This window comes from Jatropha curcas, chromosome 4 (assembly GCF_041381405.1).
Source record: "Jatropha curcas cultivar XTBG-Jc1 chromosome 4, XTBG_Jcur_1.0, whole genome shotgun sequence".
NCBI lineage: Eukaryota > Viridiplantae > Streptophyta > Magnoliopsida > Malpighiales > Euphorbiaceae > Jatropha > Jatropha curcas.
In genome coordinates, this window is record NC_143154.1 from 30,196,143 (window position 1) to 30,212,933 (window position 16,791).

At 35.1% G+C, this 16,791-nt stretch overlaps 2 protein-coding genes across 2 annotated transcripts; both read right to left on the minus strand.

Annotated features, from left to right (window-relative positions):
* Nucleotides 1-10,613: 10,613 nt before the first annotated feature.
* Nucleotides 10,614-11,090, minus strand: LOC105645897 (histone H4). Its single transcript, XM_012231638.4, has one exon. The coding sequence runs from the start codon at nt 11,021-11,023 to the stop codon at nt 10,712-10,714; it is 312 nt and encodes a 103-aa protein (XP_012087028.3). The 5' UTR covers nt 11,024-11,090; the 3' UTR covers nt 10,614-10,711.
* Nucleotides 11,091-11,959: 869 nt separating this feature from the next.
* LOC105645898 (leucoanthocyanidin dioxygenase) lies at nt 11,960-14,201 on the minus strand. Its single transcript, XM_012231640.4, has 2 exons — nt 13,627-14,201; nt 11,960-12,754 (listed from the first exon to the last, which is right to left on the minus strand). Exons 1-2 carry the CDS (start codon nt 14,127-14,129, stop codon nt 12,190-12,192), a joined length of 1,068 nt encoding a protein of 355 aa, XP_012087030.1. The 5' UTR covers nt 14,130-14,201; the 3' UTR covers nt 11,960-12,189.
* Nucleotides 14,202-16,791: the final 2,590 nt, after the last annotated feature.

Sequence of the window (16,791 nt, forward strand, 5' to 3'; positions counted from 1 at the left end):
TAACTCCATCTTCTATAATTTCTTGTCTTTAATATTAATTGTTGATTAATCAAGTTTTAGACAACAAATATTTAGTCTCTTACATAAATTTATTATTATTATTATTATTATTATTATTATTATTTATTTATAAAATACTATTAAATAAGGTTTTTAACTCCATCTTCGATAATTTCTTGTCTTTAATTTTAATTGTTGATTAATCAAGTTTTAGACAACAAATATTTAGTCTCTAACATAAATAAAGACAATTTGTCTATATTACTAAAAACTTAAAAGTATAATAATAAGTTGAGATGAAAATTAATGATGTAAACTGAAAAATAGAAATAACTTTTAACTTTTATAATTGATTGATTAGTCATCTATCAATAATCATTATTGAAAATTTTTTTTAGGAAAACTATTTAAAATATTCTTAATTTCTTTCGAGTTAACAATGTAATTACTATTAGTGAAAGTATAGTTCTAATTTCTAAAGTAAGGACAATTAGCAAAAAAATATATATATATAATAAGATCACCTTGAAAAAATTAATAAAAGTTAACATAAGTCTTATATTCTTTTCAGCTTTTAATAAATCAAAGGTGAAAATAAAAACAAAAAAAATCTTGAAAAATTAATTATTTAAGGAGCAAAAATATCAAAACTTGAAAATAGGCAGATTCACAAATGAGTTTTGAATGAAATAAAATCTTTATGTTAACACTCCTTAAAAGAAAATACCAAACAAGAGTAAAGTGTTACCCCTCAAGTCTTATGCCTTTACACTTCAAAGCAAGTATCCCTTGACCCTTAATATATCAAATCGCTAAACATTCTTTTTTTTTTTTTTTAATCCGATGTACTGAAGCTCTAATTTGGATTTGTGCTAAGCAGGTTTATTACATATTTAGAACTTGAATTCGAGACTTTTGATTAAGGGAAAATGGACTTTTACCATCCTATTCCATTCTTAAGGTAAATTGCTGAACGAATCTCCATAAAAAATTTCCTAACAATAGTGAGAGTTAAACTTTGGTCAATAAGAGATTTTAACCATATTGGTGAAAATATTTTAATACACTAAACTGAATTGAGAGAGTAGCCTTAAAATCATTGATATTGGTAATGTGAAAATTAGTTGATAAAAAGCATATGTTAAATTTGAAATATTCTTCCTATGACTTACAACCTTAATTTTTTTTTTTATGGATAAATAGAGATATATAATTATTTAGTTTTTAAGTTTGATAAAAATTATAATTTCTTTTTTTTAATAATATATAAATTAGTCTCTAAAGTTTAATTCGATCAAATTATTTAGTCTTTGTCATAGCCCTACCCTTGGTAAGTATTGTCCGCTTTGGCATAGTCCCCGAATGGCCCGGATGTCCCTACACCTCACGGTTTTGTCCCTTTGAGCCAGGGGTCACCCACTCTGCCAACTCAAAAGGCGCCTACCAAGGTTAGAGACTACCCCTCTTATGTATAGATCGTTTACCTCGTCCGTAGCCGATGTGGGATTCGCCTAAGGTGATGCCTCCTGATGTCCAGGATGTCACATTCACCCCCCCTAAGGGACTCAGCGTCCTCGCTGAGGTTTGCCCCACCACCAGCCAGAGGGAACGAGGCCGACTCTGATACCAATATTTGTAACATCCCTTCCCGGTCCACCACGTTAACTCAAATGAACCGAGCTGAGACGCTACAATCTGGTTGAACCTATGTCCTTTCATGCTAATATCATGTTGTATGCTGAATATGATGTTAAGCTGTTGCTTTTTACATTAGGAAAATATAGATATGTACTTAATATTTACAAGACATGAGACTAATTTTCAAAATGAAATGGGCCCAACTGTGTGCCCTGTACATGCCATGATAAGGATAGACAGAATCAAAATATCAAAATGAGTAGCTACCCTGAAGACTGAGTCTTCCACAGATGAACTGCAGCAGTTGTAAGCTGATTCTCTACGGTCTAGTCTCGAAACCTACGAGTTAAATAAATAACTCGCTGAGCAAATAATGCTCAGTGGATATCTCAATTTAATAAGAAATAAAACAATAAACATATAAGCACACATATCATTATACTTTCATGATTTTACCTGCTGTTCATGATGCTGTATAAATTTTGCAACTCTTATTAACCATCGTATAATTTATAAATAATAAATCACATAACTGCATGGCTCCATAAGGTTATAGTGAAACCAAAGTGATAAGAAGAACTGTATGAACTGTATGAAACTGGATGAATACTATATGGTTGGGCTGTTATGGCCCGTATATAAATCATATCCATTCAACAGCTTGTAGCTGGAGTACCAAACTGTATGGGGCGCAGATCTGCTATCCTATGTCGCGACATAGTCTTATCTACGTGGTTTCTGCCTAACCTTAATGGAGCATATTATGTGTATTGTGATAATACAAGAATTATTTAGAAAATATCTAATGAGGAATAATGCATACCATTGATAACGTATAAAGTAACTTGCATGGAAATACTCTAGCTATTGCACCCGCGATGCAATTCTTACTAATATTTATGTAACTAAATTTTACCATTCAGATTAAGGAAATTCTTAGTTTGAATTTAAGTTCACTTAGAAGGTAAAATGCAGTAATAATTTTCGGGTGAATGAATCTACATATGCATTCCAACATCATTTCTAATGTGTTCTTGAAATCTGCTAGACAGCCTGTACATGTTTCACAAATCCTAGCATAACTCTTTCTGTATACGTCCAATTTAGGTTATTCTAAATTCTATGGTTAGCTAACATCTTAAGGTACAAAGTTGTCTTCTACCACATCTCTTAATTACGTTGGTAAGGTAGTCAAATATTTACCGAAATGAGCAACTTCCAGTCCGTCCAGACTGTTGATTTCCAGCCTGCACAGTCTGTACTATTTTGGACATATCTCTCAATTTATAACTCCAAATTAGGTGATTCAAAAACTCATGGACAGCTAAAACATAGAGGAACAAAAAACTCTTCTATACCACTTCCTAATTCCATCGTTAAATAGAGTCAAAATCAGGGTGAAGTTACTGGTCAGTGGTCCAACAAACCTGGTTCAGCATGAATTCAATGTCTACTTCATTCTTTCAATTCATCCCATGCTTTATCACCATTTACAGACCTCTAATTCAACATTCAGCAACATATCTTTGCATTATCCACACACTACAGAAGTGTTCATGCAAGAAAATGTGAAAAACTAAAAGAGATATCAAACCTTCAACCAAAAGAGCTTTAAATCTTCTTCTTAGCTTCCTTTTCCTCCAACTTTGAGCTCCCCTCTCCTATACATCATAACTCTTATAAATCATCTAAAATATCACAAAAGTATGAAATTTAAGAAAGGCTACTTACTTGGATAGAGTTCTAGGTTGAATTTAGTGTTTAAATCACATGAAAAGTGATGGAGAAAGGAAGGAGATGAAGAGAAAGATAAGAGGAGATGAAGAGGAAGATGGAGATGAAGAAGAAGACGTTGAAGATGAAGATGAAGAAAATGAAGAAAGCAAACTGAAATGGAAGTCTCGTGTAGTCCAAATATATCTTTGATTGTGTGTTAAAAATTACCAAATAGTACCTAAATTTTCCATATGTTACGTTTTAATACCTAAACTTTCTATTTTAGTCCAAGTAAGTCCTACTCCTACACTTTGATCTTTTTATTTCATTCAAGTAAGTCCACTTCTTTTACTTATTTATGGTACATCCCATTTTACCCCACTCTGGCGTTAATTGGTTTCTAGTTCGACCCGACTCGACTCATGTATATGCAACGATTCGATTCAGTAGGATGTTACAGTTCTACCCTCCTAAATAAAAAACTTCGTCCCGAAGTTTACCTGTTGTGAACAAATGTGGATACTGTTGACGCATGATTTCTTCAGATTCCCAAGTTGCTTCTTCTGTTTTATGATTCCTCCAAAGAACTTTTACTAATGCTATTTTCTTGTTTCGCAGTTCTTTAATTTCTCTGGCTAGGATCTGAACTGGTTCTTCTTCATAAGTGAGATCTGGCTGAATTTCAATCTCTTCTGCTGATAACACGTGTGATGGGTCTGATCTGTATCTCCTTAACATTGAAACGTGAAAGACATTATGAATTCGATCTAATGTCGAAGGTAATGCTAAGCGATAGGCTAATGGTCCTACACGTTCAACAATCTCATATGGACCAATGAACCTAGGACTAAGCTTACCCTTTCTTCCAAACCTTAGGATCTTTTTCCATGGTGACACTTTTAGAAATACTTTATCACCGACCATATATTCAATGTCCTTTCTCTTTAAATCAGAATAGGACTTCTGTCGATCACTTGCTTCTTTCAGCCGTTTTCTGATGATTTCCACTTTCTCTTCTGTTTCTCTAACCAGTTCTGGACCCAAAATCTTCTTCTCACTAAGTTCTGTCCAACACACAGGTGTTCTGCATTTTCTGCCATACAACGCTTCATATGGTGCCATCTTGATGCTCGATTGATAGCTGTTATTGTAGGCAAATTCCATGAGATGTACATATCTGTCCCAGCTGCCTTCAAATTCTATAACACATGATCTCATCATGTCTTCCAGGATTTGAATTACTCTCTCTAACTGGCCATCTGTCTGAGGATGAAATGCAGTGCTGAAATGTAGTTTCGTTCCTAATGCGTCTTGTAGTTTACCCCAGAATTTCGATATAAACCTTGGATCACGATCAGATATAATGGATGATGGAACTCCATGTAGTCGAACTATTTCTCTAACATAAATTTCTGCTAACTTGTCCAGAGAATAGTCCATCCTAACTGGTAGAAAGTGCGCAGACTTGGTTAATCTATCAACAATTACCCATACTGCATCATGCTTCCGCTGCGTCTGAGGTAATCCGGTAACAAAATCCATCGTGATCTGATCCCATTTCCATGTTGGCACTGTTATTGGATGAAGCAACCCAGCTGGCAATTGATGTTCTGCTTTTACTTGTTGACATGTCAAACATCTTGTTACAAAATTGCCAATGTCTTTCTTCATGCCCGGCCACCAATAGCCTTTCTTCAAATCTTGATACATCTTAGTACTGCCTGGATGCATTGTATATGGACTGTTGTGAGCTTCATGCAGAATCTTCTGTCTGATTTCCCCTTGTGGTACAACAACTCTGTCTTATAGAACAATACTCCACTGTTATCCAATTTGAATTTCCCACCATGGTCTTCCTGTACTTGTTTAACCCAAATTGCTATTTGCTCATCTTTCTTCTGAGCTTCTGCAACTTCCTGAACCCAAGATGGTTGTACTTGCATCTGTGCTAGAATAGCTCCCTGCCGTTGCAACTCCATGCTAATTCTCATTGCTCTCAAAGCATACAATGGTTTTCGACTAAGGGCATCAGCTACCACATTAGCTTTACCCGGATGGTAATTAATGACATAATCATAATTAGCCAGAATCTGCATCCACTTCCATTGTCTTGAATTCAAGTCTTTCTGTGTCGGTAAATACTTTAAACTCTGATGATCAGTGTAAATGTAACACTTTTCACCGTATAGATAATGCCTCCATACTTTGAACGCTAGAATAATGGCTGCCAGTTCTAAATCATGGGTTGGATAATTCAATTCATGTGGCTTCAATTGTCTGGAGACATAAGCTACCACTTTACTGTCTTGCATGAGTACACATCCTAACCCAGTATGAGAGGCATCACTGTAAATCTCAAATTCTTTACCTGACACTGGTTGGGTCAACACTGGTGCTTCAGTCAACTTTTTCTTCAAAGTTTCAAAACTCTGCTGACACCTATCATCCCATTGGAATACAACCTCTTTTTCAATAATCTTGTTAAAGGTGATGCAATGATGGAGAATCCCTTTACGAACTTTCTGTAATAGCCGGCTAAACCCAGAAAACTTCGAACTTCTGTAACATTCCTGGGTGGTCTCCAATCAATAATAGCTTCGGTCTTCTTAGGATCCACTCTGATACCCTCTGATGACACCACATGTCCTAAGAAAGAAACTTCTTCTAGCCAAAATTCACATTTACTGAGCTTGGCATACAGCTGTTTATCCCTCAGTGTCTGAAGTACAATCCGCAAATGTTTATCATGTTCAACCCTATCTCTAGAGTAGACCAAAATGTCATCTATAAACACCACCATGAACTGATCCAGATATGAATGAAACACACGGTTCATAAGATCCATGAAAACCGCCGGTGCATTAGTGAGACCGAATGGCATTACTAAAAATTCATAGTGACCATATCGGGTCCTGAATGCTGTCTTGGAGATATCTTCTTCCTTTATTCGCAACTGATGGTATCCTGACCTGAGATCGATCTTAGAAAACATGCCTGCACCCTTTAGCTGATCAAACAAATCGTCGATGCGAGGCAATGGATACTTATTCTTGATTGTCAGCTTGTTCAGCTGTCTGTAATCAACACACAGTCTGAGTGATCCATCTTTCTTCTTGACGAATAACACCGGTGCTCCCCAAGGTGATACAATGGGTCTGATAAAGCCTTTGTCTAATAACTCCTGCAGTTGAATCTTTAACTCTTTTAGCTCTACTGGTGCCATTCCGTAAGGTGCAATTGATACTGGTGCTACTCCAGGATAGACATCTATGGTAAACTCCACTTCCCTCTTTGGTGGTAACCCTGGTAACTCTTCTGGAAATACGTCTGGATAATCGCACACTGTTGGTATGTCTTATACTTTTAACTTTTCTTTCTCTGCTTTCAATGCACAAACCAAGTATGCTTCACAACCCTTCTGAATTAATCTCTTTGCTGCCATGGCTGATATCACATTACCCAGAAAATCTCGCCGCTTCCCGACGACTGTAATCTCTTCCCCTGCTGCTGTATATAATGTCACCCTTTTCTTTGCACAATCAACTATAGCCTGATGTCTGGAGAGCCAATCCATACCCAGAATAACAGCGAATTCTTTGAATGGCAACTCCATAAGATCTCCTAGAAACTCCTTTCCATGAATAACAACTGGACACCCTTTGACTACTATATGAGTTTTTACTGTATCTCCTAATGGATTAGTAACCAAAATACCCTGACTTACATGCTCAATTGCTAACCCTTTAACCCAGTGTTTAGGTACGCTAATGTATGAATGTGATGATCCAGGATCAATTAAAGCATAAACTGTATGATCAAATAAAGAAAACGCACCAACTATGACATCTGGAGCTTCCTCATCTTCCTTGGCTCGCATAACATAGACCCTGGCTGGAACTCTGGTATCAGGTCTGTCCACAGTCTCTGACTGCTGTCTCTGCCCTCCGGAGCTCTCACCTCTACTCCGACCTCTACCTCTGCCTACTATGAACTGTGTAGAAACTTCTACCCTCTTAGGACAGTCCCTCCTCTGATGGTCTGATGCTCCATATATCATGCATCTACCTGTCACCATCCAACAATCTCCACCATGCCGTCTGCCATAATGCTCACAAGGTGGAAAAGTATAACCATCGGACCCTGTGCCTCTACTGGTGCCTCTACCAGCTCCTCTGCCTGAACCTCGACCACCACCGGCAGAACTAGCCACAACTGATGCCGCTGGCGCATGAGCACCACTAGTTGTGCTGTGGCTAAAAGGATGCCTAGGACCAGCTGAAGTACTACCACCTCTGAATCTCTTGCTCTCCGACTGATATGTACTGGGTGCACTCTGAGTCTGATCTCTCTTCTGTTGAGACCGCTGGCGTCTGGTACGCTGACTGGCCTGAATTCGCTCTATCTCCTGAGCTGCCTCTACCAAAGCTGAGAACTCTCTAAATCTGGAAGCTACCACTCCCATCTGAATCTCATCATTCAGGCCCTCCTGAAACTTTTTACACCTCTCTACCTCTGTAGCCACTATCCGGTCACCATACCTGCTCAGTCTGGTGAATTCTCTTTCGTATTCTGCAACTGACATTCTGTTCTGTCTCAGGTATAAGAATTCCTTCCTTCTAGCATCAAGATAAGCCTCTGTGATGAACTTTTTCTTGAATTCATCCAAAAAGAATTGCCAGGTACGCTGCTCTGCTGGTACTCTCTGTTGAATAGTAGTCCACCATGTGTATGCCTCCTCTATTAGTAATGACGTGGCACAAATCAACTTGTCCTCTGGTGTACACTGTAATTGCTCCAGGACTCTTAAAGTACCATCTAAGCAATACTCAGCTGTTTCTGGATTGTCATCCTTGCTAGCTCTAAATTCTTTTGCACCATATTTTCTAAGCTTTTCTAATGGGGACTTTCTTTCTCTGTCTACTACTACTGATGCCTGAGGTATCACCCCTGCAATCTGTCTAAACGTATCTGCAAGTTGCTTTAACAGCACCTCTTGACTTGGTGCTACTAGAGCCTCACCCTCCACTGCTCTGGAGGCGTGTGACTCGCTCTCACCTTCCTGTGACATCCTCCTAAAAGAATAACAACTGCTTAGTTCATCAGGGTAGTCATGGCGTGTACACTATAATGACATATGCATGCAAGCCCGAGGAAACTAAACCTAGGGCTCTGATACCAAAATTTGTCATAGCCCTACCCTTGGTAAGTATTGTCCGCTTTGGCATAGTCCCCGGATGGCCCGGATGTCCCTACACCTCACGGTTTTGTCCCTTTGAGCCAGGGGTCACCCACTCTGCCAACTCAAAAGGCGCCTACCAAGGTTAGAGACTACCCCTCTTATGTATAGATCGTTTACCTCGTCCGTAGCTGATGTGAGATTCGCCTAAGGTGATGCCCCCTGATGTCCAGGATGTCACAGTCTTCCACTTTAAAAGTGATATTTTTACTATTAAGTAAAGAATTAAATCACACTTTTTACACACAAAACTAAATAGTTTAACGGATTAAACATTTATCTCATGAACTACCAATGTATTCATCAAATAAAAGAGATGAAATTACAATTATAAACAAATTTAAGGGACTAAACAGTTATTTATCTAATGTCTAAAGTTTTTTTTTTTTTTAAGTGTTTGTTCTGTCGGCCACTTCTAACATTGGCACAAAGAGGGAAAGGAAAAGAATTTCTCTATTAGTTTAAAAATTTAAGAGAATTTGACTTTTTAATTTTATTTTAACCATTTTAGCATCTGAAATTCACTTTCTGACCAATCTGAATTTACACGGAATAGGTTCATACACGAGGACTTCACTTTACCAAGTGGTGGTGTTACTGATAGATTATGTTAGATAATCAAACAAAGAAAACATGTGTAACATGGGTTTAACTCGTCTCAAGTGGAAGACAGACAATTACCATCATATTTAATTAATTCTTAATTATAAACAAAGGAACAAAGAATATCTCGTGTAAATTAGTTAATTATAAATTCCAAGATCCACAGTTTTGATTTTTTTATGGACCAAAAATTGTACTACATGGCCCTTACCTTTATGAGCCTAGACTTTGGTTTAAACATTAAATTTTCCAATGAGAACTAGTAGTTTTACAAGTATAAAATTATATAGAATAAAGAAAAGACTTGCATTTTGCCCTTCTTTAGGATCCAAAAAGATTTCATATTTATTGCAGTAAAGAGGCTTGTGGTTGATGGGCCTCCAAGGAGGCACAATGCTATTTGATAATGATGGTTAAGTAAGATTCGGATCCCACGCTATACTAGAATCTAAGAATGAGTGGTGTGGAACAGTGGAAGGCCCAAAATCGGCAACACCCTATCCATCGTACGATTTCATGGGATCCCAAAAATGTCGCAACCTGATATAATTTTTATTCATGGTTTATAATCAATTTCTATTATTTTTAATGTAATAAAACATTAAATCCTCAATTTAAAAAATAATAATAAATATTTTAAAATTGAAAAATAAATTAAAAACAGGAAAAAAAAATTCAATTTCGTAGTTGACGATGGAAATTTTTTTTTTTAATTTTTAACCTTTTTTTTTTAAATAGAAAACTACACATTTTTTTACCATAAATTAATCACAATATTGACCTTTAAAAAAAAAAAAAAAAAGAAGAGAACAGTGAGTACATAGATATGATAAAAAGACATGCACATTTTTTATTAAAATCATTAAATTTTAATATAGCATTTAACCCTTAAATTTATCACATACATGCCATACAAGTAATGTGAAATCTCAAAAACTTAGGTGCACTTAAATTATTTTATAAGCTTTCAATTGATGCATAAAAAATATTTCTAAAAGAAATCCAATATATAATTCTTTTTCATTTTTATTTATCTTATTTATCCCTTCTTTTGTTTGGTCTAATTATTTATTACTTCAACTTTATTAAATTTATGTAAAAATTGTTCTAGTTGATAAGTTTGCAATTAAAGATTTCATCGCTCACCTCAAGAGTAACTATATAATTTTAACTGGGCCTTCAAGACCACTTTACCTGGGCCGAATACAAACTTAAATGGCGGTTACCCGCGGCCCAATTTGACATTTTTAGGAAACAATTCATTTCCGAAACACACGCTCACCGAGATTTAAATGCATTTAAACGCTGTTATCGAGACACCACTTTGACGTTTAATGCGATTGTCAAGCGATGAAACGCGATAGTCGAACGATAAAATAGTAAACGACAGTAATAAAGAAACGTTTTCGAAAAGAGTCCATAAAAAAAAATTCAGATCTACCACTTGATTTACACAGAAAACTGAATTGAACACAAAATACGAAAATCTAAACGGACTAGGAAACTAAAAATACAAAATTAACCGCCAAAACCATAGAGAGTGCGACCCTGCCTCTTGAGAGCGTAGACAACATCCATGGCGGTTACTGTCTTTCTACGAGCATGTTCAGTGTAAGTAACAGCATCGCGAATCACATTCTCAAGGAAGATCTTGAGTACGCCTCTAGTCTCTTCATAAATGAGACCACTGATACGCTTGACGCCTCCTCTACGAGCGAGCCTGCGAATGGCCGGTTTGGTGATGCCTTGAATGTTATCTCTCAACACCTTCCTGTGCCTCTTTGCTCCTCCCTTTCCCAGCCCTTTGCCTCCCTTTCCTCTTCCCGACATTTCCTCTTTCTCTCGTTTCCTAACTCAGACCAGCAGTGGAAAACTGAAAATAGACTTGCCCTGGGATATGGGCAGATGGGGGTTTATATATTTGTTAGGAGCGGGCCGCCTCAAATTTTAAGCTCCAATTTCGAATTTTCACAAAAATTTGAGCGCTAAAAGCGAAGCAAGTACCGCCACTTCTTTTCGATTAGTATGTTGACCGTTGGATGGAATGTCATCTACGGTAAGAAAGATCGATCCGCGTCAATGGAAGAGACTCTATTTGAACCGTTGGATGAAAACTCATCTAAAGATAGACTTAAACGGATTGCCAAGGTGTAAGTAACGTCATATCGTTTCTTCAGTTAGTAACGTGATTTTATTGTCGTGTTAATCACAAAGTCATTTCTGGAATACACTTAAGGACATGACGTTTGGTCGATTCCTATCAAAGAGCATGTCGTTACTTTTTTTTCTGTTTTTTCTAAATGTCAAGTGAAAAATGGTAAACGTGATCTGGGCCCAAAAATGTTAAAGAACTAAGAGAAACTCTTGTGTGGACTGTCCACCGGGGTCCGCCGAAGACACGAGGCTGATAAGAAATTACTGAGAGAGATTGATAGGTTTGGGGTGAGTCAATAACGCGATAGTAAAAAGGATTGCGTTGACTGGACTGGAGGTTTTGAAGCACGCGGGAGTTGCCTTTGCCTTGCCTACTACTCCCACCCTCCGCAACTTTTGAAAGACGTTCCCCTCAACCTTAACAACAATTAAAGAAATGATTAAGCAAATTCCATGTTAGCAAAAATAATTTGTACTCCCTCACCATGAAAATCTCTCTAGCTTATTAATTAATTTGCTCTCTAAATGATTAATTAAGAAGGAAATAAATTAAGATCAATCGATTATTAAATATTGAACACATCACAGCCACACACATATACATACAGAAAATTAAAAACAAAACATAGAATTTTATTATTTTTCAATAAAGCAGGTAGAAAGTACAAATGAACCAAATTTGGAAAACAAACACATAACTGCACCTTTTTATTTAACCTACCTGTCTGCATAATCAAAGTTCAAAACATTTAAAAAAAAAAAAACAACATCACATGATAACAGTCGTAAATCGACATTTTAGTCTATAGGACATGTGTAGTGAGCCAACTGACAATAGCTCGTTATTTATTAGCAAGAGCCTCTTGGCTCTTCCTAAACAGCTTATGCTCAATATGTTGAGCGAAAGTGCGAGGAGGAAACAGTGCAGGCTCTTCTTCAGTCACAACTTCAGGTAATGGCTTAAGGATAATTTTTTCCTTCGGTGGCTCACAAAAAACTGCCCAGGAAATCCTTACCTTCTCCTTATTAACTAGTCCTCTGTGAAGAATACTCTTGTATCTGCGATTGCTCAGTATTTCAATCGTGTCGCCGATGTGCATGATTATGGAGTTTGGGACGCATTTTGCAGTGACCCACTTGCCTTCGTAGAAGAGTTGCAGGCCAGGCACCATATTGTGGAGGATGAAAGTGAGAGCACTAACGTCAGTGTGTGCTTCAACTCCTAGAGCAAGTTCTGGCTGTGGGCATTTAGGGTAATAGTTAATCTTCATTTGAAGAAGAAGCTCTTCAAGCCCACCAACTTCTTTTTCTAGTCTTCCTTCTTCTAGTCCTAAGCCAAGTGATAGTACTGACAGCATTTTGGTAGCTAGTGCTCTTAGTTGCCTCGCATACTCACTGGTCGCCGCTCTGCATTTTTTTTTTTTTTTACACATTTAATACATGCATGTTAGTATAAAGATTATGGAGAATTTATACATTGATTTTCTTATATGGAAATCTATAATATTTCTAAAATTAAAATATAATTTAATTAATTATGAAAATTCTAAAATTAAAATTTATATTTGTATATTTTGAGAAATAAAATTCTCAATAAGTCTTACCCTATTAATCAAGGCTTTGTTTTTTTTTTTTCACAAATAATTTACTTAGAAATTATTTTTCGGATTTTTTCATGTTTGAAGTATTCAAGAAAAATAATCTACAAAAATGATTTTCCTATTCAAAGGATTTAAGCTATTTTAAAAGAAAATAATTTCTCATTCTCAAAAGGAACAATAATATTTTTTAGACATTATAAATTTATTATAATTTTATAAATACATATTTATTTATCCATTGATCAATAGTAGCAACCACTACTGATCAGCAATTACTGCGAACTGCCAAACACCATTATTGGCTCCTAACAACCATTATAATTTATAATTTTTTAAATTTTTTTATCATATTCAACAATAAATTTTTAAAATACAAAATTTTTATAATACTCAGTTAGCAACACAAATTGAACATATGTGAAGAGTTGTCGTGTTTGATTCCAACTAAACACATCTACATAGAAGGGCGAAAAACCTTAACTGTGATTAAATTCCGAGCCGAATTAATCAGCCTCAGCTAATAGGATCCGGATACCGATTGATTACACTAAAAAACCTCTTTATATATATTTTTGATAAGCAGTGATTAAACGTTTTTTTTTTAAAAACTTTTCTGATTAGGACTTATCAGGCACTTGTTAAATGCATCTTAATTAACTAATTACTGCAACAACTTACATGTAGTCAGAGGGAGTTTTAGGCCAAATAGACAAGTCGCGTTTGTCTTCAGGATAAATAAGATGGAAGAAATAATCCTCCCACTCTAGCTGCCCACTAGCATTATTAGCAAGCTTACTGCCATAGCCTTGGATTTTCCCTGAAGCCTGATCATTTGCATATTTTTCTTTTTCCTCCATAGGTTGATCGAAGAAAGCTTCTCCAGCTTTCTTAACGCGTTCAATAAGTTGGTCAGAAATTCCATGGTTAACCAAATGCATAACTCCCCATTCCTTGGCAGCTTTTATGAACTCTGCTCTGCATTTCTCGCGAACAACTTCATCTTCAGAATCCACTTCTTTCAAATCAATGGTTGGAACCTGAGGCCCTTCTTCTTTTTTCTCCTCTTCGAAGACGTTGCCGATGCTTGTTAGCTCTTCTTTTGGACGAATGTATTCTTTTGGGATAGATTGAATCCCACTGCTTGATAAACTCTCAACTCTTGGAGCCACTGTTATCACCATTTTAGCTAGCTTTCGAGAAATGAAAATGTTTCTGTTATATGTTTTCTTTCTTTCTTTACTCTTACAGAGATCTGAGTGGAGAGTTTATATAAAGATAAAAGAAAGAGATGGAAAGTTCTAAGCGGTAAGTGTTCACGTGACAAGAGCTAATACAGATAAACAAGATTCTGTTGACTTATTGACTGGAGGATTTGAAGCACGAGAGAGTTACCTACTTCCACCCTCCGCAACTTTTTCCAATAATGACTGAAAAGTCATTTAATCATAATTTTTTTAATATTTGATAACCTTGATTGTATTATTGAGAATATTATTTCAATATCGCTCTATTTTATTTTTAGATGATTCTCATCAATTTTATTTTTTCTATTATGCTTAAAATTATAGTTTCTATAAATAGAGTAGAACAATATATTTCTTTTTTTATTTTGTGTAGTACAACACTGGCATAATGGAAAAAAAAAAAGAAAAAAAATATATAAATAGACACACTTTCAGCAATAAATGTAGATAAGATTTGGATTTAAATTCCCCCCCCCCCCAAAAAAAAATAAATTCTAATAAATCAATAGTGGATCCACATTTTATTTAATTCGTTTTTTTTTTTTTTATCTTTTTGGCCATTTTGCATTTTTATTTTCCCTGACCAACTTTATTTAATTCATTTTCGTATCTTTTTGGCTATTTGTGTATTTCCATTTTTCATAACCAATTGCATCTCTTATATATATATATAAGGAAATGAAAAACAGATGGTGCAATAAAGAGTGTTTTCTATTAAAATATATTTGAAATACATATTTCAATCTAATTTTTGAAATTAAATTTGAATATAATTGAACCTTTTAACATAAACAATATTTTCCAATAAAATTTTATTTAAGTCAAAGGGTTGTCAATTTTTTCAAATGATCCATTTTGGAACACAGCTAATGAATTTGTAGTCAATCGCCTTGAGTTTAAAATAACAACCCTATGAAGAAAAAGAAATCAATTTCTACCATTTTGTCAATTAGTTGATTCTAGATCAATTTAGTACTAATTAACTAATATTTTTACTAATGTCAAGTCTTAATAAACTATTTTAAATGTGTAATTATAACTTGAGGGAGTCAAATATCCGCAATGTGACAGTTCGACCTTGCTAAAAATATTTTTATTCTACAATAATATTCTGGTTTTCCTCCGCCGTTGTTTTTTAGCTAATTGTCTTGGATTCTTGGCCAGGTTGGTGACACTCGCGTGTTTACAACTTTCAGTCAGCGTATTATATTTCATATATTTATAGTTTTGTTTCTTTTTTTTATTTTTTTTAATTTTTAGGGTGGACAGTGTATAAGAAGTTCAACGAATTAAAAAATACCGTAATATTTTTTCATTTCTCACGTAAGCGAAGACACCGATCAAACCATACATAATTGATTAGAATAGACATTATTGCAAATCTCAAATGGCAACAAAGTAAAATACTATAACAGAATTAAATTGATATAAATTTATATTTAGAGATTTAGCAAATCCGAATTTGTTGAAAGAAAAAAAAAAAAAAAAGAGAAGGAATAAACCCCTACCGACATAAAGAGTGATCAAAAGTGGAAAAAATGTGAAAAAACAAGACAATAAAAGGACATAAAATGTATTATTTTATCTCTTTTTCTAAAAGAATTTTTCACTCTTTATTATTATTTTATACTTTCGTTTTTTTTTTTCTAACACAAAAACCGAAACCCTAATAATAAATGAAATAAAATATATCAACCCAATGAATTACATCGATCTAGGTGTTGAAAAATAATGGAATACCATCTTTATTCTTCCAAACGAAATGATGACACGTGTTGAAAAATAAAATAAAAATGATGACTTGGCAGCCACAACAGCAAACTATTTGATATTTTGAAAATAGAGTTACATTTCCCTCCACACATTCTCTGTTGCCTTATCCTCTTGATGTTCTCTTCTCTGTCTCTGTTTCCCTCCAAACAAAACAAAGAAATATATCATCACAAAAATTAAAAAAAAAAAAAAGAAACAATTCATTAACCATTAGTAATCTCCTCCACCTCAAAACTATAGTTAACGATTCCAATGGCTAGCAAATTAGCCATCTCTTTGACTTCTTCTGGTCTCTCCTCTGCTCCTATTCGGAAACCAGTCATCTCTTTATCATCATCTTCTTCTTCTTCTACGAGGTCTCAGTCCATTCAATTCAATGGAAGGCATTTTTGTGTTCGACGCAGAATTTTTATGCTTCCAATCAAGGCAACTGCTGACCAACAAGGTTTTGATAGTCTTTAAGAATCCATGACAATTTAGATTTTATACCTTCTAGTTTAGATTTGCGTGAGATGAAATGGGTAATAAATGATCTGCTTAGTGATTTAAGGATTAAGTTTGAAATATAAAGATACTTGATTTTTAAATTAAATTATTTTGTTTTATTGGGTATTTTTATTTTCTATCGAAAATTAATTACTGAACATTGAAAATTTTTTTTTTGTTCTTTTCAGGTCAGGTGGGAGAAGACCAGGTTGTGGACAGTAAAATTCTGCAGTACTGTAGCATAGACAGGAAAGAGAAAAGGTCAATAGGTGAAATGGAGCAGGAGTTTCTTCAAGCATTACAAGTATGTAAAAACCAGTCTTTTCTTTTTCATTCCTTC